This window comes from Bos mutus, chromosome 17 (assembly GCF_027580195.1).
Source record: "Bos mutus isolate GX-2022 chromosome 17, NWIPB_WYAK_1.1, whole genome shotgun sequence".
NCBI lineage: Eukaryota > Metazoa > Chordata > Mammalia > Artiodactyla > Bovidae > Bos > Bos mutus.
Genome location: NC_091633.1, coordinates 6,971,133 through 6,994,274, shown reverse-complemented (window position 1 = coordinate 6,994,274; position 23,142 = coordinate 6,971,133). Strand labels below are relative to the sequence as shown.

Here is a 23,142-nt window from a genome sequence, read left to right as displayed (position 1 = left end):
AATTGCTTAAAGAAGTCACAAAAGCACAGCTCGCAGGGGAGAATGATCACTGTGACCCTAACAAGGTGATCAACTTCTGATTGTCAGAGCATAAAATAAAGACACACCATGTTCTTGAAGATGAAATTTACAACAAATGCAACTGACAGAGTAACCAGAATATGTAAAGAACTTCCTCAAATCAATTGGGAAAAGGTAAACATTCCAGTAAAAAAAAAAGTCGGGGGGGGGGGCAAAAATTAGAAATTGGCAGTTCTCAGCAGGGAAACTCATTTTAGGAGTTTAAAGGATCAGGAATGCAAATGGCCAATAAACTCATGAAAAGACTACTAACTAGCAATCAGGAAATGTACATTAACAGCACAACAGGTATCACTTAATGCTTGAAATGGGCAAAATCCTGAAGTCTGATGTCGCCAAGTGTTGGCGACAGGAGTGCGTAGCAGCGGGAACTCATGCTGCTGGTATGGGTGTCAGTTGGTCTCGTGGCTCTTGAACAGTCTAGCGTCATCTCTGAGAGTTGGCGCTGCCTGTGCCCTGTGGCCCAGCCGTTCCACTTCCAGGCTCACGTGCTGGAGAACCTCTCTCACAGAAATGAAAAGACAGGACGCTTTCAGCAGCAGTGCGTCTCATGTTGAAGAGCATAAGCACCCGAAAGGGCATCTGTTGGCAGAATGGAGGAACACATCTTGTTAGACTAAAACCTGAGTTACCACAGTGAAAATGAATAAAGAGATGGGCAAACTATGGCCCACAGGGCAAACCCATGTCACCACTGGTTCTTTATAAATAAAGTTTTATTGGCACAGCCACGCCCATTCATTAGTGTGCAGTCTCTGGCTGCTTGCATGCTACAAAGGCAGAGTTGAGCAGTTTGTGACAGAGACTGTGTGACCTGCAAAGATTAAAAATATTTACTATCTGGCTCTTTATAGAAGAAAAGGCCTTTCAGCTAGAGATATAAGAACCAATTTGGATTGCCCTTAAAAAAGAAAATGCTGAAGAAAAAGAATTGAGTACTGTTGGCTTTTGCTGGTGAACCTAATTACAATCCCTGCTAGCCATCAACCAAACAAGCACTATTGTTGGCAGTGACACCACCCCAGCCGCGCAAGCACAGGAAGCTCTGGTTTTGCTCTGGACTGAGACAGTCTGTCACGCTGCCTCAGGACCTTTGCACTGGCTGCCTCTACCTTTCCTCCAGATCTGCACAGAGATGGGGGCATCACATGCTTCAGATCTAGCTTCAGACTTTTCAGTCCACACACATCTTCCCTGACCACTTACGTAATATCACCCCCCACTTGACCTCCCTCCCCGTCACCTCCCTCTGTTTAATACCTGCAGCACTCCACCATCTGAAAGCTAGCTTGCACGTTTATCTACTTGGGGTCTGTCTCCCTCTGTTGGCCTGGAGACTTTGTGAGGACAGGGACTTTGCCTTGTCTCTGGCTGTATCCGAGGAGTCTGGTAGAAAGTCTATCACGTGGAAGGTACTCAGATACATCTGATGAACAAGGGAATGAAGAAGGGAATGAATGAGCTCCACCTGAACTTCAGCAGAACCCTGTGACGTACCAGGGCTTCCTGGAGACAGGCAGCTGGGACTAGGGCAAGCCAAGCATTTGCCAAGGGGGCACAATTTAAGGGAGCCCTGAAAACCTCAGAAATCAAGATCGGGAATTCCCTGGTGGTCCACCCTCATGGTCAGGCGAGGGGCAGGGGCTCCTGGAAGGGAGGGTCTCCGGTGCACCAGGAGGAGGGCTGGGCTGGCCTACTGCCCCTCTCATGGACGAGACTGTGAGGAGGGGGAATGGCACCTGAATACCTTACAATACCTCCTCTGAGGCTCCAGAGAGCCAGTGCCTGACCCCTCTTGCTGGTAGTAGCCATGAGTAGAGCAGCAGAAGCAGTCAGAGAGCTGTGGGCTGGTGGGGAATATTGGTGACTTCCCGGCAGAAATTCTTCCCACCAAGCTGACATTTTATGCAGTAATCCATCACGAGCTGTCACGTTGGACTTGGGGGTTTGCGATGTGTCAGCTGTTGCGGGAGACTTGGAGAGGAGGAGGAGGTGATTGTTTCTAGCATCTGGAGCTCCGCTCATGGGACACTGGTGGTAGAGGAGGGAGCCAGGCTTCTGAGGCCCAAACTACGCATGCTCGTGTCAGCACCTGCAGAATATCCTGTCTGGGCTCTTTAGTTTTTGTATAATACACAGTTGCAAAAAGGTGCATGAAGTCTTGAAAAAATAAGATAAAAATTTAAAGCTAAGAAAATCAGCAAAGGGAACCAAGAATCGAAGAATACACAAAATCAAGGAAAGAGTTAAAATATAGACCTTTACCATTGGCCTTAGACTCACTCTCAATACATGCCTTTGCCTGTGCTGTTCCTTCTGCCTAGAACATCCCACTCCACCCTCCTCACCTGGTAAATGTCTGGTCATCCCTTCATACTTAGTTCAAGTGGTGCTTCCTCCAAGAAGCCTTCCTTGATGCTCTAAGGGTAGGTGGTGGTGGTTCCATCACTAAGTCAAGTCCAACTCTTTGCAACCCCATGGACAGTAGCCCGCCAGGCTCCTCTGTCCATGGGATTTCCCAGGCAAGAACATTGGCATGGGTTGCCATTTCCTTCTCCAGGGGATCCTCCCAACCTGGGGATTGAACCTGTGTCTCCACTTGGCAGGTGGATTCCTTCCCACTGAGCCACCTGGGAAGCCCACGGGTCCATTAGGCCCCCACTGCAGGCTCCTGGTGTTCCTGTGCTTCCCCTCACAGCACTGATCAGTGCCTCCTGATCACCTGTGTCCCAGCTAGACTGGGAGACCCTGTCCTTGGGAGGCCTCATCACATCAGCCCCGCCCCCAGTGCAGAAGAGACACAGAATGGGTGTGTGGAACTATTAAAAATGGGTTGAAATTTTGACACAGTGCTTCCTAGCAACCAAAGCAAAAAGAAAAACAAGATATTCCATAAGCATGTTGTGTCTGGGTTATATGCATACACACCCCCACACACCTCTGTTGCTTGAGCAGAGAGTAACTTTTCAGGATATGGAGATAATCGAGATATTAGAGGAGCTTCTCCCATGAAGCCTCATTAAAAGGGCCCTGAGGGCACTCACCTATATTCACACAGTAAATCTAGAAGGGGTCTGTAGAAATGCTTTTGGTAGTGTAACATTAAACTGCAAGTCAAGGGCGTGATGCCCCTACCACAAAGAGAATTCAGTCAGGAATCAAAGCTGAGCTTCATGCCGGAAGCACATTTAGATGACTAAGTGTTGGGATTTCTTCCTCTTCCTCCCCACCGCCTCCTCTTCGTCTTCTTCCTCCTGCTTCTCTTCTTCCTCCTGCCTTTTAAACTCTATGTAACATCCAACATACAAAAAAAGTGTACACATCATAAGTGCAGCTTAATGAATTTTCACAAAGTGGGCACACCAGTGCAGCCAGCACCCCGAGCGCTGGTTGCCAGTTCGCTCCCAGGTTCCCCTACCTCGTGCCCCTTCCAGCCACTGCCCTCCATCATTAACCACAAATGGACTCCTGCCGCCAAAGAATAGCGTTTGCCTTTTTTCTGAACTTTACTGAGATTCATTGAATTTGTGTGTTCCTTTGTCCCTGGTTTCTTTGATTTGACATCGTTGGTGACGTCAGTGACTATGGTTCACAGACCCCCTCTGCTGTAGACTAGTCAATTACATGCGGACACCCGTCCTTACCCTTCCTCTAAAGGAACATTCGACTGTTGCTATTTTTAAACTGTAAAGAACCAGCTTGCTCTGGACCTCCTGACGTGTGTCTTTTGGTGCACAGATCACGCATGGCCGTTAGCACACTGGATGGAACCACTGGGTTTTGAGTTATTTCTGTGTTCAGTTTTCATAGATGCTGCAGATAGCTCACTGCCGTGTTGGTGTCCATTTGTTCCCCGACGGCTGCGGGTGAGCCTTCTGTCTGCCCCACGTCTTACTGGCACTGGGGATTGTCTGCCTTTTTCATTTAGCGACTGTGGCTGTTGCCCAGTTGTACCACCTTATGATTTTAATTTGTGTCTTTTCACGTGTTTTTGGCTATTTGGTTATCTTCTCTGACAAAGTGGTCTTTGCAGTCTTTCCTATGGCTTTTCTTGTTGATCCGTAGCTGTTCTTCATAAGCTGTGGATGTCTGGTCTATTGTTCAGTGTGGACAACTATATAACCAGTGTGGATCCCTTCCCCTCCGTGGCTTGTCTGCACTGAGGGAGTAATTTATTGAGTGTTTTCCGAAGCCCGGTGTCTCTTCAGGCCCGTCAGAGGGCAAGGAAGGGGTCCAGGCCTCCAGAACTCTCGCACCTGCGTCTGTTACAGTAGATGTGCTGCTCGTGCTTTGATTCTGTTTTTATCAATTCTCAGATGAATTATTTTCTCCCTTTGTACTTCGCTGAACCCAGTCAGCAGCCTCTCACACTAGGAACTGGCCGTGCATTCCTCTCTCATGTTCTAAACTGTGCATCTTACAATCAACGGCAGCTCAGATTTGGTGAAATGCAGCATGTTGGGGCCCAAGTAGGATTCTATTTGGAGAAAGGGCTCTAATTCCTACCTTCCTCCCTGCAAAGCTACTGTTGATTTATATTGGTTGCTTTTGCACTTGAAAGAGCATCAGAATCACCCATGAGTGCTAAGTCCACTCGGTCGTGTCCAGTTCTTTGTGACCCCATGGGATGCAGCCTGCCAGGCTCCTCTGTCCATGGGATTTCCCAGGCAAGAATACTGTAATGGGTTGCCATTTCCTCCTCCAGGGGATCTTCCCAACCCAGGGATCGAACGCGCATCTCTTATGTCTCCTGCGTTGGCAGGCGGGTTCTTTACCACTAGTGCCCTGTGGGAAGCCCTCAGAATCACCCAGAGGAGCTGTTACCCCCGTAGCTTTCCTGGCTCCATCTCTCAAGGTTGGGCCCGGGAGGGAATCTTGGGGATCGGGGTTCCTCCGCACTTCTCCAGCAAGCCTCGAGGTGGCCCTGGTGCAGAGGGTCGTGCTATCTTAGGGTAGGGGGGTTCTCCTCGAACATGTGTCAGAATCCCCAGGAGGATGGGTTAGGGTGTGAGTCGTTGGAGCCCAGCCTTCAAGATTCTGAGTCGGCGGCTTGGGACGGCCCTGGGGCTTTTGTAGTTCTAGGAAGTTCTCAAGTGACGCTGAACCTGCTTGTTCAGGGCCCACACTTAGAAATGTCAAGTTACAGAATAGGTACGAATTGTCTCCTTCTACTCGGTTCTTCAATCTTGGAAGGGAGCCTCTGTTGACAGTTGGGGAGCAGACACTCCTTCAGGGCTGTGCATCATGCAGCCCCCCAGCACCATTCCCAGCGTCTGCACCCCACCTCTCGTCTCAGCGGGGAAACAGCCACAGAAATGTGGCTGGAACGTGGTGTGCCTCGTCAGCGAGAATGCCATTTGACGAGCCTTATTAAAAAGACAACGTTACTGCAAAATGATTTACGTGCTTCATTTGCAAAGGAGCCGAAGAGGAGATGAGGGGCCTCTGAGACGCCAGTTATAAATACTCTTCAAGCGTGCAGGATCAGCCTGCATGGCCAGTGGGATTTGTGTTTTTACAGGGAAGCAGCTTGACTGGGTAGGAGCACCAGGGAGGCTGCAGGAGCACAAGGCGATGCCTGAGAGCGGGGTGGTGTCTTCTCTCTGGAATATGTACAGGACCTCCTTTATGGCAAAAGACGGAGGCCCATGTGCACCCCTGTCTGGCCTCATTAGCCCAAGAAGTTTCACTTCTGGGTGAAGAATCGCTGAGGGCACAGCGGGAACTGGAGATCTAGGGCAGACGTGCATGAGCGGAGCCCTGAGAGAGGTGGCTCCTGACGGCCGTGACTGTCCACTAGCAGGGTGGGCAAGGGACGTCTCACTGGGCCCCGTGGTCAGATGGCGCCCGAGCCTTGCCCTCGCCCCAGGTCTCCTGGCACCTGGTTCCGTGCTCTGGTGCAGCGCCAGGCCCCTGTGTTCCAAGGAGTCATCCTGAAAGAAGAACAGAGAGAGAAAAGGAGAGAAAAGGGAAAAAAGAATGACACGGGGAGACCAAGCTTCGGTGAGCGAGGCCCATACCTTTATTTTCAAAAGCAACTTTTATACCTTGACTTGTACATAGAGGGAAATGAAAGATGCAAAGTCATACAGAGTCAGCCCAAACATTACATCTGTTTTGTCTTTATCAAAATCAGGATTTTTTCTACATACTTTTCCCATAAACAATGTTGTGTATAATATCTTCTGGCCTTGGAGGCCTGTGGACATTTTATGACCCTTTTTTGATAAAGGCTGATCAGCCAGAAAACTTGTTTTCCCTTGAAGTGTTTCTTCTTTATTTCTCTCAGCCTCAGAAAGTACTAAACAGAGTTACATTCTCACAGAGCAAAGGTGCAGTGGGTCACAACAAAGAAAGAACCAGTTAGCTCAAAGGTCTGATGTGGTTAATTCCCAGGGTGCTACTTGTTTTTCCTACATTCCAACTGTGTTAGCCAATGCACTCCCAAGTGCACAATGGATAAGGGATATGGGCACTTGGCAGCAAGCACTGGCCCAATAATGAAGCCCTTTACCAGTGCTATCTATTCTAATAATTTTTCATCCCTTAAAGGACTCTATGCTCATCAGGACTTTTAGAATGTTTAGGCTTGTCAAGGTTGGGGAGTTGTGAACAATCATGTGTGTTAATTGCAAGAGTATGGCTAAACCTGTCAGGCAAGCTAGAATGCCAACAGAGGGGTTTGAATTGAAACACTCCTATCATGCCTGGGAGACTTATTAACTAAAGCCCTAAGTTGACTTTTTCCAGAGAAAGGTGGCCAGGGATAGCTCCCTGTTAATGTCAGAAGAGTTGGTGAGAGACACAAAATAGTAAGACAGACAGATTTTGGTTTTGGGGTAGATGCTCGAGCAGATTCAGGGGTTCCCTCGAGGCCTGATCCGCCTTTGCCTGTCAGGCCTCCTCCACATGACCTTTGTCATGGGTGGGATCTCCCGTGGTGGCTCCCGGCACCTCCCCAACAGCAGAGTCTTGAAGGCAGGTCTGGCAGGCAGTAGGTGCTGGCGTCGTGCAGGGCAGGTGACCGTGACAGCCCAGGGGACCCTGTGTGCTCCGCAGTTAAGGTCCTTCACATCCCTGCAACCCACTGTTCCCTGTGTGGTGTCTGTGTCAAGATGTGGGAATGTTATTTCTGTTTGACTCTGCAAAATGTACAGCAGATTCATTCATTTCTGTCTCCCTCTCTCTGGCAGACCCTTGGAGTCATTGTCCCTGAGTAGAAAGAGGGTTTCTGATGATTCAGCCAAGCGGTGGATCCAGGGAGGATTCCAGAATAATTCCTGGTTAATTGGTCCTAGTGTGGTCTGCACAGGACCCTTCTGGGTTTGCAGCCCGGCTCTCCCTCATTAAACTGGCCTTCATTTTGCACCCACCTCAACTCAAGGACAGAGCCTCTGGACCCCAAAATGTGTGAAGGAGAAGGGCTTTGTGGGGATGGGGACGGTCAGAGGCTACTGTCTCTGAGAAAAGCGGCTATTGTTTCCCCAGTTTGGAAAGACGAATTGTCCTTTGAGCTCCAGACTTGGGGTCTGTGGAATTCAAAATTAATGCATTAAATTAATTCTGTGCTCTCTTTGCTCAAGCCGATTAGCACAAATTGAATTTCATACTAAATGGTTAAGGCAGAGAGAATACTCTCCTGGTGTTTGGTATCCATGCTGATGGCAGGGATGGAGGCCATGTTGTGTGATCGGGGGTGCTCCTGGAGTACACTGGCCTGTAGTCGGTGCCCACTGAAAGTGATCACTTTTCCAACTTGAATGCCTTTATGCACCCCAGAGGCTCAGATGGTAAAGAACCTACCTGCAATGCAAGAGACCTGGGTTCGATCCCTGGGTCAGGAAGATCCTGAATGGATCTGGCAACCCATTCCAGTATTCTTGCCTGTAAAATCCCAGTATTCTTGTCTATACAGACTCTTGAGAGTCCCTTGGACTGCAAGATCAAACCAGTCAATCCTAAAGGAAATCAGTCCTGAATATTTATTAGAAGGAATGATGCTGAAGCTGAAACTCTAATACTTTGGCCACCTGATGCAGAGAACTGACTTACTGGAAAAGACCCTGGTGCTGGGAAAGATTAAAGGCAGAATAAGGGGAGGACAGAGGATGAGATGGTTGGATGGCATCACCAACTCAATGGATATGGGTTTGAGCAAGCTCCAGGAGATGGTGATGGACAGGGAAGCCTGGAGTGCTAGAATCTAATGGGTCACAAAGAGACGGACACGACTGAGCGACTGAACTGAACTAAAGTTCCATGGACAGAGGGGTCTGGCAGACTGCAGTCCATGGCGTCGCAAAGAGTTGAACACCATTGAGTGACTTCCACTTTACTTTAAGTCTGACCCACCTAGAACCAAGTGAGGAGCATAGCCCCAGTTTCATGAGGACTCTGCTGTACAGCATCATTTATGTCCTTCTTGGTCATGAACTGTCCACTTGTATGTTTCTCTTCTCACTTACCTTGGCATATCCTTGAACCCAGAAGGCTGTATTTGAAACAATAAGACCACAAAAGTGCTGACTCACTTGGTGTTTTCCATTTATTTTTTGGGGAAAAAAGCCAATGCAAGTGGGAATTCATTTAAAAAATAAACATTTTAATTTTTAACTTAAAACATGTCTGCCTCAACTCACTGCTACTGCTAAGTCACTTCAGTCGTGTCCAACTCTGTGTGACCCCATAGACGGCAGCCCACCAGGCTCCCCCGTCCCTGGGATTCTCCAGGCAAGAACACTGGAGTGGGTTGCCATTTCCTCCTCCAATGCATGAAAGTGAAAAGTGAAAGTGAAGTTGCTCAGTTGTGTCCAACTCTTTGCGACCCCGTGGACTGCAGCCCACCAGGCTCCTCCATCCATGGGATTTTCCAGGCGAGAGTACTGGAGTGGGTGCCATCGCCTTCTCCGCACCTCACTGAGGTGGGACCAAAAACTCAAGACCTACTTCTTCTTTAAACCACACCCCTCACACACAACTACGTGATTTCCAGTTTCGATTTCTTTAAAGCAGAGCAAATGGCAAAAGAATTCGAATGCAGAAGCCTACACTTTGTACTTGGAGTTTTTCCTTTGTAGTTTTTGCACCTGCACCTATATGACAGAATTTTAAGAAGCAACTCTCTTGTATTCATTCCTTCCAAAGCATTCAGCCTAGTTTTCCTGGAAACTCTTGGCCCAGTCGCATCGTACGGGTGTGTGTAATAGCTAATAGAATAGTAATTGCATAAAAGCGTGTGAGGCATAAACAGGCTGTGAGCACACACTGTGTGGCAGTACGGCTGCAGCCTGGTCGAGGCAGCAGGCCCCGGGGAGCCATCGGGGGGCTTCCTGGCCGAGAGCGTCCCTGGGGGTGGGCATCTGCAAGTGTGCGTCTTACCAAGGAAGCCTGTTTGGTCAAGTGAAATGGCTTCCTGAAGGATGCCTAAGGAGAGTTGCTACTAGAATAATTGTTAGTCGAACATTTACTGTGTGCTTGGCACTGTGCTAAGCTCTGTGTGGATTATCTCACTTAATTCTCTAAACAATTCTTTCCGCTGTCCCCTTCCTTCCTAAAGTGGAGAAAACTGAGCATTGGAGAGGCACCCTGTGTGGCTGAGAGTCACACAGACAGTGAGTGCTGGGCCAGGAATTCTAACTCACCAGGACCATAACATCCTGACGCCCGTGCTCTTAACCACCTTATTACGCTGCAGGGTTGCCTTGCGATAAGACCTGTTATCAGTGCAAGGATGGTCCCATGGAGCATGGGCGGGAGGAGAAGTGTTGGCAGCCCCAGCTAGTAACCCTGCCTTAACCCTCCCCCTCCAGATCACTGAGCTGACCACAGAGCTGGCAGATGAGCGCTTCAAAGGGGACGTGGCCTGCCAGGTGCTGGAGAGTGAGCGGGCAGAGCGGCTGCGGGCCTCCCGGGAGGTCCAGGAGCTAAAGGCGAGTGTTCGGGAGCGCTGGGGATGCGAGTGCCCGAGAAGAGTGGCCAGGAGGGTTGGGCCTGCCCTGCTCTGCTCATATCTGGGATACACAGGCTTACTGACTCCCATTCTGGGAGTCCTGGAGGACATCTGAGTCTTCCTAAGTCTTGGCTTTGGAGATATCCTGGGTGAAGATTGTGGGGGTAGGGGTGGGGATAGGGGCCAGTCCTGATTTGAAAGCACCTTGGGTGAGATGGCCACTGTCTTAGCTTCAGTTTGAAACCTCGAGGCCTCTCTTCCAGAGCAAGTATGAGCAAGTCCAGAAGAATCTAGGAGAAGTGGAAAAGCGGTTGGAGGAAGCCCAGCAGAAAATTCAGTTGAATGATTTGGAGAGGAGTCACACTGGAGGAGGTGAGTCCATGGGAACCATGGGATTAGACACTGGTGGAAAAGCTCCCCTTCTTTTCATTCATTCATTCATTCATTCACACGTCTGGAGCACTTACAATGCTCTAGATGCTGCATTAGGGGCTGAGATGTTGGCAGAGAAAACGGGAACAGATTTTGCTTTCTTAGGGTATACAGTTCAATGCAAGAGGCAGGCACTAAACAGATAACCCAACAATATCTAAGGTAATAAATTACCAATGTGACAGGTGCTGTTTATTCATAAGGCAAAGAATGATTTTAAAAATAGTGGTTCTATAGATGGGCAGTTCATTTCAGTCACTCAGTTGTGTCCAGCTCTTTGAGACTCCATGGACTGCAGCACGTCAAGCTTCCCTGTCCTTCACCATCTCCTGGAGCTTGCTCAAACTCACGTTCATCAAGTTGGTGATGCCGTCCAACCATCTCATCCTGTGTCATCCCCTGTAGATGGGCAAGGCAGGCGCCCTTATATTTAAGAATCTTTTTTATATGAGTAATTTTAATATAAGCTTTTGGGCTTCCCTGATAGCTCAATTGGTAAAGAATCCGCAATTCACAATAGAGTGAATTGCAATGCAGGAGACCTGGGTTCAATCCTTGGGTTAGGAAGGTTCCCTGGAGAAGGGAAAGCTACCCACTCTAGTATTCTGGCCTGGAGAATTCCACGGACTGTATAGTCCATGGGGTTGCAAAGAGTTGGACATTAACGAGTGACTTTCAGTTTCATAATATAAATTTTTATTAAATTCCAGTGAGCCAGGGTCATTGGAAGAGATCCTGATGCTGGGAAAGATTGTAAGCAGGAGGAAAAGGGGGCAACAGAGGTTGAGATGGTTGGATGGTATCACCGACTCAATGGACATGAGTTTGAGTGAACTCCGGGAGATGGTGAAGGACAGGGAAGCCTGGTGTGCTGCAGTCTATGGGGTCGCAGAGAGTCAGACACGACTGAGTGCGTAAACAACAATATAAATTTTGAAGAACTCAGTTCAGTGGTTAAGAAGTGAAAGCTATAAAATCGCATTTCTGGATTTGAATCTAGACTCTATTACTTTGGCCAAAGAAATTATCGTGCCTTGGTTTCCTCATCTTTCAAATGGCTGTAGACAGAGATGATGAATGGAAGGTGTTAGCCACATGGATGGTACAGAATGCTGAATAGTTGTTGCTCACTTTATTATTATTTCTAGTAGCACTAACAGTGGGATCCTTTTTCCTGCTCATCACCCGTGGAGCAGGGACTACTCCTGGCCCTGTTTGAAAGTGATGTCAGGCACTTGGTTAGCAGTTAGATCACTCTAATGAAAGATGTGCTCAGCGGAGCTAGGGATTCCTGGTGGTGCCCGTCTTGGTCGCCTGGAGACACATCTCATGGCTGGATGGGCAGGAGGCAGCCCTGTCATCTCCTCTGCCCAGTCGAAATGAGTCAGCTGAGGAGGGTTCCTGGCGTGTCTGTCAGCCTTTATAAAACATAGACATCGCTCCTCTAGTGCCCCCAGAGAATCGATGCCATAGAAACGTCAGGGACACTTGAAGGGGCTGAGGTCAGGAGGTGGTGGAGGAGGGGAAGGCACGTTGGCTTCCTACTCCACTCCTGTCATCCTCTCATCCCGGCTACCTGCAGGGCAGGCGTTTGCCAGGGAGGTTCATCCTGAGGAGTCTGAGACTCTCAGGTACCCGAGCCCCAACAAGGTGGGGCCCACTCAGGGAGAAGGGAACCTGTTTGCCCAGAACCGGCACAGGTTCCCCAGCCCCGGTTCCATCCTGATGGTGATTTTTGTGTGAATGGTGCTCCCCGGCCATTTGTCTTCCTGTGCAGAGATATGGGAGTCGGCCGAGGGGGAAACGCGCTGAGCTCAGGAGCCCATTAGTCACAGTGCTGCACAGGCTTTCAGCTCAGGATGCTTATTCCAGGAAGCCAATCCCCAAATATTTTGTTTTTGATTGTGAAAGTAGTACATACTCATTATAGAAGATGTCTATGACGTAGGAAAGTTGAGAGAAGCAATAAAACACTTTAATTATACCACTGCAGTGCCGCCATAACTCCCCTATGGATCAGGCTGGGGTAGAAATTACTGAAAATATGTATGTTTTCTCACTATGCGTGGTGAAATCTTTAAAGAGAACCTCTCATGGAATGTGTTCAGCACTGAGCTGGACTCTGGGGCAAGGGTTGTAGAAGAATTGTAGTTGGGCCTTGCTGTCCAGAAATTTGCAATGTCAGTGGGAGGCCAGGGAAGCCCAGGAAATGGTACTGGAAAATGAAGGGCTCACTGACAGGTGTGTGAAGAATGGCGCCCACGGGGAAGGAGGCTGGGGCAGTGGAGCAGGTCCTGGGCCGTCGTGGCGCCCACTCACACCCCTCTCCGGAGCACGGAGCACACAGGCCACCTGAGAAATCCTTTCTGCTGCCCTTTCCTTTTTGAAGCTGTGCCATTTGCCACTTGAGATTTTTTTTCCATGATGGAGAGATAGGATTCCTTTCGTACCATGGTATTATTTATCCTGATGGAAATTTGAAGAAGCTTCAACTTTTTACAATTATATCATCCTTCTGTTTGGGTTAGTTACGTGAGAATCACCCCCGACAAGACCTCAGTCCTGCCATCCATCTGTCCGTCCGTCCATCCATCCATCCATTCACTCACCTGGCCACCTCTGAAGTGAAAGTTACAGAGCATTTATGATGTGCTAGGCATTATAGTCGGAGCAGGCGATGGCACCCGCTCCAGCACTCTTGCCTGGAAAACCCCATGGACGGAGGAGCCTGGTGGGCTGCAGTCCACGGGGTTGCTAAGAGTCAGACATGACTGAGCGACTTCACTTTCACTTTTCACTTTCGTGCTTTGGAGAAGGAAATGGCAACCCACTCCAGTAATCTTGCCTAGAGAATCCCAGGGACGGCGGAGCCTGGTGGGCTGCAGTCCATGGGGTCGCAAAGAGTTGGGCACGACTTAGCGACTTTCATTTTTCACTTTCATGCATTGGAGAAGGCGATGGCAGCCCACTCCAGTACTCCTGCATGGAGAATCCCATGGACAGAGGAGCCTGGTGGGCTGCAGTCCATGGGGTCGCGAAGAGTCGGGCACGACTGAGCGACTTCCGTTTCACTTTTCACTTTCATGCATTGCAGAAGGCAATGGCACCCCACTCCAGTGTTCTGCCTGGAGAATCCCAGGGACGGGGGAGCCTGATGGGCTGCCGTCTATGGGGTCACACAGAGTCAGGCACGACTGAAGTGACTTAGCAGTAGCAGCAGGCACTATAGTAAGTCCTGTGGATGTGGATACGGTCGTGAACAAAACATAAGTTTGCTTCCCTCATGAGTTTGAGTCCTCTTCTGAACTTCCTTAAGTTCCTTTTATGAGAGTCCTGGTCATGCTTTGTTCAAGCTGATTTTACATGTTTGTCTCCACAAGTGGATTCTTCTGGAAGACAGAATGGTTTCTTATTCATTTCATGATCTGTTGTGCCTGGCATGGAGTAGTGTGAGCTTTTGGTTGGATGGAAGGTAGATGGAACAATGGATGATGGATGGATGGATGGATAGATATGGATGGATGGATGGATAGATGATGGATAGGTGGATGGATGGGTGGGTGGGTGGTGGATAGATGGATGTTGGGTGGATGAATGGATGATGGATGGATGATAGGTGGGTGGATGGATGGGTGGATGGGTGGGTGATGGATAGATGGATGTTGGGTGGATGAATGGATGATGGATGGATGATAGGTGGGTGGATGGATGGGTGGATGGGTGGTGGATGGATGGTGGCTGGATGATGGATAGATGGATGTTGGGAGAATGGATGATGGATGGATGGATGGATGGATAGATGGATAGGTGGATGGATGGATGGATGGATGGGTGGGTGATGGATAGATGGATGTTGGGTGGATGAATGGATGATGGATGGATGATAGGTGGGTGGATGGATGGGTGGATGGGTGGTGGATGGATGGTGGCTGGATGATGGATAGATGGATGTTGGGAGGATGGATGGATGGATGGATGGGTGATGTTTGGACGGATGATGGATGGATGGTCTCTATCTTACACTGTCCATTTGTACAATGTTTTCCACATCTCTATTACCTTAAACAATGTTACTCTTTTATTCAATCAGAAAATAAGCTATCACAACCTAGTGTAGCCTGTTCTATTCAGCGAGTTTTCATCACCACCAGCAAATGACTTTTTTTTGGAGAATTTTACCAAATCAAGGGATTGTTTAGTTATTATATAGAGACATGTTGTGACCATTGTCTCTGTTGCCCTTTGCATAGTAGACACTTTAATTATTGTTCACTGATTTATTTGTTAATTAATTCAGCCATCACTGATGATGTACTCCATCACCCAACGTGAATGGCCAGTAGAATGGCCAGCTGGTAAACTTGTTTTGCCACACAGGGGAAGCTTCCATGCATAGGGGACTCTTCTAGAGGTTGTAGAGAACCCACAAATGTATAAAACAGCTCCTCTACCCTCAAAAAGTATGGAATTTCCATAGGGGGAAGGTGTATGCACACATGTAGAGAAATTGAATTCTGTAAATGACCAAGCTTAAAATAGTGACTGGTTAATAATGTTCAACACCTGGATGTAGTCAGGGAAGGCTGCCTGGAGAAAGTGGTGTTTTAAGCTTGGACTCAATGTGGGATTTCCAGATCCTAAGCCTAGGGTTGAACCTCGGGAATTCTGTTAAGACTGTGAAATTGTGCACAGAGGGCTAAGGACGGGAGGGAACGGCCCGTTCACCGAGTTTCCTGACTGGCCTCTCTGACGCTCTTGAACAGCGGACGAGTGGCAGATGCGCCTCGACTGTGCTCAGATGGAGAACGAGTTCCTCAGGAAGCGTCTCCAGCAGTCAGAGGAGAGGCTGGAGTCGGAGCTGGCGTCTAGGAATGAGCTGGAGCAGAAGGTAAGGGGGGAAGATAGTCTGGGTCGTCAAGGCCACAGAAATAGGGCAGGGTCTCCCCTCCCTCTTCTAGGTGTTGACGGAACCTGAAAAGGGGGAGGGGGCATCACCTGCGTCGCGTGTCACCTCCACTGACAGCACACGTGGAGGTCGCTGGGCGTGTGGGCAATAGTCCCCCTCTTTGTCACACTGTTAAGGTCTTTAGCTTGTTTTCTAATTGAGTTGTTTGTTTTCTGATTTTCTGGTATATTTTGGATAAGTTCTTTATCAGGTATGTCTTTTGCAAATGTTTTTTTCCTGTCTGTGGTTTTTCATTTTCTTGAAAGTGTCCTTTGCAGAGTAGAAATGTTTAGTTTTAATAAAATCCAGCTTATAAATTCTCTTTTTCATGGGCCATGCCTCTGGTGTTATATCTAAAAAGTCATTGCCAAATCTAAGGTCATCAAGGTTTTCTACTATGTTATCTTCCAGGAGCTTTATAGTTTTGCATTTTATATTTACATCTGTGATCCATTTTGAGTTAATTTTTGTGTAAACTCTGTGTCTAGATTTTTTTTTCGCTTGTGAATGACCAGTTGTTTCAGCACCATTTGTCAGAAAGCCTCCACTATATAGCATTTGCCTCTTTGTAAAAGATCAACCAACAATATTTCTGTGGGTCTGTTTCTGGACTCTACTCCATTCCATTGCACTGGTTTTCCACCCCCTCCTTCAAGAGAGGCCTATTCTTTCTCACCTCTGGGCCTTGGCATATGCTCTTTCCTTTTCCTAGAACACTCTTTCTCTTCCCTACCTAGATTCTATCTCTGACAAACCTTACATTCTCAGCTTAAATATCCTTCCCCCCAGAAAGTCTTCCCTGACACAGATTGGGGAGATTGCCCCTAATTTATTTCCCCAGATATAAGCCTCATTATGCTGTATTGTCATTATCTGCTTACTTCTTGGTGTCCCGCAGTAGAGGTAAGTACCATAAAAGTTGAGGTCATATTTCCTGTCCCATTATTATTTAGGTATCTCCTCACTGTGAGCAAAAAGTATCATGAAATCATCCTGCAGAAGTGGGCCAGGGTGAGATCTCATGGGATTTTATAAACAGCGGAAGTGAGGCTCCCTGGCGATGGTTTTAGCGGTCACTTTCAAGGTGGACGTTGTATCGTGATCCTCAGGAGACATCTGGGCTGTAGATAACCAGCCAAGAGACAGCCGCCTGGGAACAGCCCAGTTCTTTCATAACAAATTATCAAGTCGGGTCAGCCTCCCCAAGGAAGGAGGGATATTCATGCTACATTAAAAAGTAATAAAATTGCAACCTTTTTCTGAACAGCGGAATATAAGAAAACATCCCATTTGCCTTCAAATACTGAATTTAGAATTACAGGCTTCATTAACTCGGTGTTTTGCTTATTTAAAGCAATTCTTTAATGAGCCCATTTCTTCAAAGCGAGTGTGCCAAGTCGCCCTCTCTCCCAGATCTGAACTAGGACATTGGGAGGGTGCTTCCTGGAGGGAGATGCAAGAGCCGCGGCTCTTCTGTTTGTTTGCAGCCGCACGCATTCCCGTGTGAGTCAGTACATCTGAAGTGCCATTGAGAGCCCGTCCCGTGGGTCTCCTCTGAACTGTTCTGGCTGCTTCTCAGCTAGTCCACACACACCTCCCAGATGAGGCAGCCAACGGGGGTATCAATTATACATGGTTCTCCAGGGGCTGTCGAGTTGGGCAGGGCATGTTCAGAATCTGCTGGCCAGAGGAGCATTGAGGAAAATTAAAAACACTCAGAGAACGACAGATACCGCCCCCACCCCCATATTACCCCTGAGCAAACTGAAGCTCAGAGGAATAGCTCCCCACACTGATGCAGGTGGCAAGTGGTCAGGACTGGGTCTCTCTGGCCCAGAACCTGATCTCTTCCTGTTAGACTCTCACTGGGAGCAGCAGCTGCTTCAGCTGGAAAGTAGGGGGCCTGTTCAGTGCTGACGGGGTGGGCTGATTCCTTCTGCCCCTCCACAGCTCGGGGAGCTGCAGAGGGCCTACGAGGGAGCCCAGAGGACAGCCCAGCAGCTCAAGAGGAAGTGCCAGCTTCTGACCTGCGACCTGGAGGACACGCGCTTCCTGCTGGAGAGCCAGCAGAGCCGAAACCACGACTTGGAGAAGAAGCAGAAGAAGTGAGTCGTGACCTGGGCGCTCGGGTGGGCTGCCTGGGTACTGGGGTCTCCAGATTCTCCTCTGAAGCCCCGTCACTCCAGTCAGGGCTCTTTGTCCCTGGAGCTCAGCCTCCTAGCTCTGCCCTCACTCGCCCCGTCCCTCCCCACTCATGGCTGTGTGCTTCTCCCAAGGATCCAGCAAGAAATCATTCTTCTCTGTTATCCAGTCTCAGCTCTACTGCCAGCCACCCACATAAGCTTGGGGGCTTTCTTGGCCTCTCTGGGCCTCAGCATCCCCACTAAGAGTGAAGGGCTTGTTGTGGAGGCAGAGTCAGCCTAGCCTGGTGGGTAGGGGTCCAGTGCTGGTTCAAGTCCCAGCTGTGCCTCTTCCCAGCTGTGTGACCTTGGACGAGTCCTTCAGCCCTTCTCCACCTGAGAGGATTCTGCTCCTCAGGTGGAGCACCCTCTTGTGGTGAAACTAGATGATGCGGTTGGTAGATCCCACAGAGGACTAGGGTCTGGTTCCCATCCACACTGGTGAAAATGGAGAGACGCCCAAAAACTTGAGTCACTGCCCTTTCCATTTAAAGTTTAGACTCTCAGCTCACATGAGCAGTTCTGGCAGGATCTGGGCTCTGCGCATGAATAAGATGCCAGTCTTGAATCCGCACACTGGTTCCGGCGCTTGCTTTCCCCGTCTAGGAGCCTAGACTGGCACTCAGGTCTCTCTCACAAGCCTCCGTACGTGGAACCTCATATCCTGGGATGCCTTCATCCCTGGACTCCTTGTCTGTGTCTGAAGTTCTTCAGCTCACCTGGTGAGGGTACAGGTGTGCAGGGGCCCTGTTCTGAGCCAGACAAGCCCTGCTGGAGACTTCCTAGGAGGTGAATAGATGGAACTTAGCTTCTTTTAGAAGGCCCCAGTTGAAAACACAGAAGAACCTTGCTCTGTGCCAGGACATGATTTTTGCCAAGAACGCCTTTTTTCCAAGAGGTAGCCAGCTGAATTACATTTCCATGGGAGTGGTACCGGTTTTGAATTTGATCTGCATTAAATATTGTTTCTCTCATTTATCTTTGAGCTTTCCTGAACTGGCTTCTTCATAAAAAAAAAAAAAAAAGTTCTTTGGGGAGTTATTAGTATGCCTCCCCAGATGAGAGAAGTTTGTTTTTTTCTGGCTGATAGCTGACTCTTTTTCCTTTTCCACCTTCCCATGCATGCTCTGGCTACACCTTGTCCTTGCAGCAGGGAAAATGGCTTAGTCCCACCTTGATCGTTTGCTGTGTGACCTTGTCAGGTAACACTACCTCTCTGAGACAGACAGTGACTGATGTTTTAGAGCTGTCTTCGAAGTTAAGCAGACTACCTGGTGCTGAAGACTGGCTCCAACAGATGCACCTGTTAATCGAGAGATGGAATTCCATCATCCCGGAGGTTTCTGCCAGCTGTGACAATCCTGGCCCTTATCTATGGGTTCTACTCCTGTTCTGAGAGGCCTTAAGGAGGGTTTCCACTTTCTGATGGGTGGCAGGGGGGCTCTGCCCTTGGAGTTTATGCAGCCAGAAAATTCCATCCCTCTGGTGTTTCCCGTGACCACCCACCTTGGACAGAATCCTTCATTCCAGATAATGGCCCCCGGAGAGTTCCCATTTCATCGTACTTGTGTCTCTCCTTAAACTCACCTGCCCTGTGATGCCCTCTACTCCCTGACCATCTCTTGGCAGAAGTTAGTTTATGTTGTGATGCTAATTGCAAAGAGCAGCCGTTACCTTTCTAGATGGATTAGCATTTTAGCCTGGAGCCCGTGAGCAGGTAGAGGCCTCTCATGGTGGAAATTCAGGTAGCATGCCTGTAGTGAGGGAGAGATGGAGAAGTTAGCCATACTTCCTCACACCTCTTTATGTTTAATCAAAGGGTCAATGCAGCTGCCTCCTATTGGCTGGGCTCTGGGTGGAGGGATGTCTCCATGCTGTTGAGGTTCCCTTTCCCCACCTTGGCCTCTCAGTTCAGAGTGGCCCGGTTGCCATGGTCACTCATGGGTCACAAAGCTCAGTTCCGAGGGCCGGTGGAGGTCCCCTAGGGATAAGGACTGTGCTGGAGCTGTGGGAGGCTGGATCCCTGGCCCGCTCCTAGTGGGGTGAAGGCTGTGAGTGAGTTCATCTGGCCTCAGACAGCTGTTCGGGCAGTGTGTTCCAAGAGTTAGGGTCTGTTGGAGGCATTCTCTGGCATTCAGTGGCCCAGAAGGATTCCTTGAAGACGTCTGTCACTGTCTGGCTCCCTCTGTCTTTACCTGCCTGCTGCAGCCCCTGAGCAGGTGGATAGCAGACCACCTTAGCCAGCAGAGAAGCTGGCTCAGACCCGCTTCAGGATTTTGGCTGACTCACTTCACCTCTGAACTTCAGTCTTCTCTTCTGCGAAATGGCTAAGATGTGTTTTCTGCTGAATTGCTATGAGGACTCCATGGAGCCCAGCTCAGAGCCAGGCAGTTTGAAACTGCCAGACCATTACCATCATCACAATGTTGCCATTCAGAGGTAGCCAATAGCACCTCTCAAATGACGTCACCAGGAGCCAATCAGAAAGCCCCTGGGCCCTTCCGACAGCAGGGGCTCTCTCATATGACCCATAGCTGGCTTTCTTTGGAGTCTTGAGGCTTTGACTGACCATCTACCGTTGAGGGACGTTGGATGATCTTGTAACAAGGGACACCTTCTCACCAAGGCTGAAATCCCTCACCCAGTTCAGCCATTCTGGCCACACCCCGTTCCCTGGAGCAGGTGGCCAAAGCCACATCTTATTGACCAAAGTCACATCTTCCTGAGGCTTGGCAGAGCCTTCTGCAGGTTTCCTCGCCTGTGAGAGGGACAGAAGCTGAAAGAGCCATGTGAAATGATGCCCAGTCCAGGAAGCGCCTCTCACCCAACTTATATTTGCTTATATTTTTTATCACATTTTAAATAAGTGTTTGGCATTTTTCTGGAAACCATAAACCCTCAAAGTCGCCCTCTGGTGTTCAGTATTTCTACCCCATATCCACAGACTCTCCATCATCTGATACTGTCTCTCTCTAGCGGTTCTCAACAAGCTAACGGCCTCTCTCCAGTCCCACCCCTGCTCTGCCCCAGGCGCACCCCCCACCCCCGGGTGCCATGACCCGCGTTCTCCTTGAACAGGTTTGACGCGCAGCTGGCCCAGGCCCTGGGGGAGTGCGTGTTTGAGAAGGGCCTCCGTGAGAAAGTGGCCCAGGAGAACACCAGCGTCCGGGGCGAGCTGGGCAAGCTTCAGCAGCTCTTGAAGGTGAGGCGTGGGGGTGTGGCGCCACCCAGGGTTTCCATTGCTGGGTCTCAGGAAACCCCTCGCACACCCTCGCTGCATGTGGTGCCGGGAAGAGAGCTCTGTGTGTGACTGTCCTGCTCTGTCAGCCTGCCAGAGTCACGGAGCCCAGCACGCCTGCATCAGCCAACCAGGGGTGGCAGGTGGTGGATAAGCAGGCCTCGCTAGCTCGATGTCCCTCAAGATCTTGCTCCAGGCACCTGCCTGCGTTCCAAGGTGCCCACCTGGGTGCCCGTCTGTCACAGAGGAGTTAGCTGTAGACCCAGGTAGGGGCAGGGCCCTGCCCCTTGCAGGCCGCAGCTCAGAGGGATTTTATTAAAATGGGACACAGGCACCTCACCTCATTCAGCTGCTCCTCAGCCTGCTGCAGCTCCCTGTTACCCTGGGAGAGCCCCTGAGCCTGATGTGCAACTCCCTCATGGTCATGCCCAAACCTTCTAACCTGGAAGAATCATTTCTGGCCACTTTGCTTCCCAGCTCCAACATCTCTGGCCCAGCCTCGGCAGGTGCACAGCTTTCAGATGGGGCAAATACCTCCTGTTTGCGTTTTGAGGTCTAGCTCTAGGGCCAGTGTGTTGCTTCCCACCGACTCCCCACCCGTGCCTGTCTGAGCTGTCCCAGGAGGGCCCTCAGGGTCCCATGGGGGCACAGCGAGGGGCTGCAAGGCCCAGGTGGTGAGGGCTGCTCTGAAAAGTGGAAAGCACCCTCCCACCAGTCTTAGAGGTGTCCCCAGAGGTGGGGGAGGGGTGGGGAGTGTGGTCACGTGACTCTGGATCCCCGCCCACTTTGTCTCTGCAGCAAAAGGAGCAGGAAAGCTTGCAGCTGAAGCAGGAGGTGGAGATGCTGCAGGCCCAGAAGCAGGAGCTGCTGAGGTCACCCTCTCTGGGGGAGAATTGCGTTGCAGGCTTGAAGGAGAGGCTCTGGAAGCTGGAATCCAGCGCCCTCGAGCACGAGAAAGTCCAGAGCCAGCAGGAAAACACCATCAAGCAGCTGGAGCAGGTAGGAAAGTCCTGTCCAGGGCGATGCCCTGCCCCGTGCTGACTCTGGGGCAGAAGGTTGTGTTTAAATTCACCACCTCACTCAGCTGCTCCTCATCCTTCTGTGGCTCCCTATTACCCCAGAGAACCTCAGAACTCCTAAGCCTGACACTCAGACCCCTCATGGAGCCCCCTCCTACCATTCTGCAAGAGTCATTGTCACCTCCTCCAAGAAGCTCAACCTGATCTCCTCCTCAGAAACAGTCCCACCCCAACTCTACATTCACCTTCTCTCACCTTCACAGCACCCACTGTCACATGTGACAGTGTTTTCCAAAATGTGCTCAATGCTTTTCTCCCCATTAGGATATGTGTTTTATGGGGGTGGGAGGACTTTTTGGTTGACCTTGCTTGTCAGGGCATCCCCTGATGAGGCCAGGTACATAGCTGGTACTCAATAAATAGCTGCTGACCCTATGTCTGGTATTCAGCACTGTCTGGGTACCAGACTCAGTCCTAAGCTCTCCTCACATATCATCTCATGAATCTCCACATGAAGTCTATATGCTGAGGTTTCCTCCACTCTACAGATGTGGAAGCCGAGGCTCAGAAATAGAAAAAGCGGCAGGGACAGGATTTGGAGCCTGTGCCCTCTGATGCCGCAGCGCCTCGCACACCTGTGTTGTGCACAGCCTGCAGAGAGGTGGGAGCCCCGATTTTTGGAAAATGCAAAATAAGAGGAATAAGGCAGGACTCCAGATTCCATGGAGAAGGGAATGGCTACCCACTCCAGTATTCTTGCCTGGAGAATCCCATGGACAGAGGAGCCTGGCGGGCTACAGTTCATGGGGTCACAGAGAGTGGGACACAGCTGAGCGACAAACACACACATACCCCAAGACTCTTGTACCAGCCCCTCGGTGAAGCACCTGATGAATATCCTGATGTCTGCTTGTTTGCTTATATGCCAAAGTCATTCCACAGAGAATTCAAGGAATCTTCTAAGATGTATGTGTGGTAAAATGGAAAAAGAAATAAAGCAAGCCAAACTAGAGAAACACAAAACCAGTGCTAAGGAAGAGTGATTAATATGCAAACACGCAGACCATGTACCCTCACACACTCAGTAGTTTTAGCTTTCAAACTCCTGGTGGCCAGAGAGAAAAGGGCGGTCTGACTTACATGCTTTTTATCATCCCCAAGATGAAAATCTCGGAGAAGCAATGGCACCCCATTCCAGCACTCTTGCCTGGAAAATCCCATGGATGGAGGAGCCTGGTGGGCTATAGTCCATGCGGTCACTAAGAGTCGGACACAACTGAGCGACTTCACTTTCACTT

At 49.7% G+C, this 23,142-nt stretch overlaps 1 protein-coding gene across 1 annotated transcript in view; it reads left to right on the top strand.

The window, feature by feature from the left end:
- MYO18B (myosin XVIIIB) overlaps positions 1–23,142 on the top strand; it is a 233,065-nt gene that overhangs the window by 105,304 nt on the left and 104,619 nt on the right. Inside the window, exons 26-31 of the mRNA XM_070385941.1 lie at positions 9,891–10,010; positions 10,294–10,402; positions 15,226–15,350; positions 17,358–17,512; positions 20,666–20,789; positions 21,624–21,824. Of these exons, the coding sequence (XP_070242042.1) occupies positions 9,891–10,010; positions 10,294–10,402; positions 15,226–15,350; positions 17,358–17,512; positions 20,666–20,789; positions 21,624–21,824 (834 nt within the window). The remainder of the gene's footprint in view (positions 1–9,890; positions 10,011–10,293; positions 10,403–15,225; positions 15,351–17,357; positions 17,513–20,665; positions 20,790–21,623; positions 21,825–23,142) is intronic.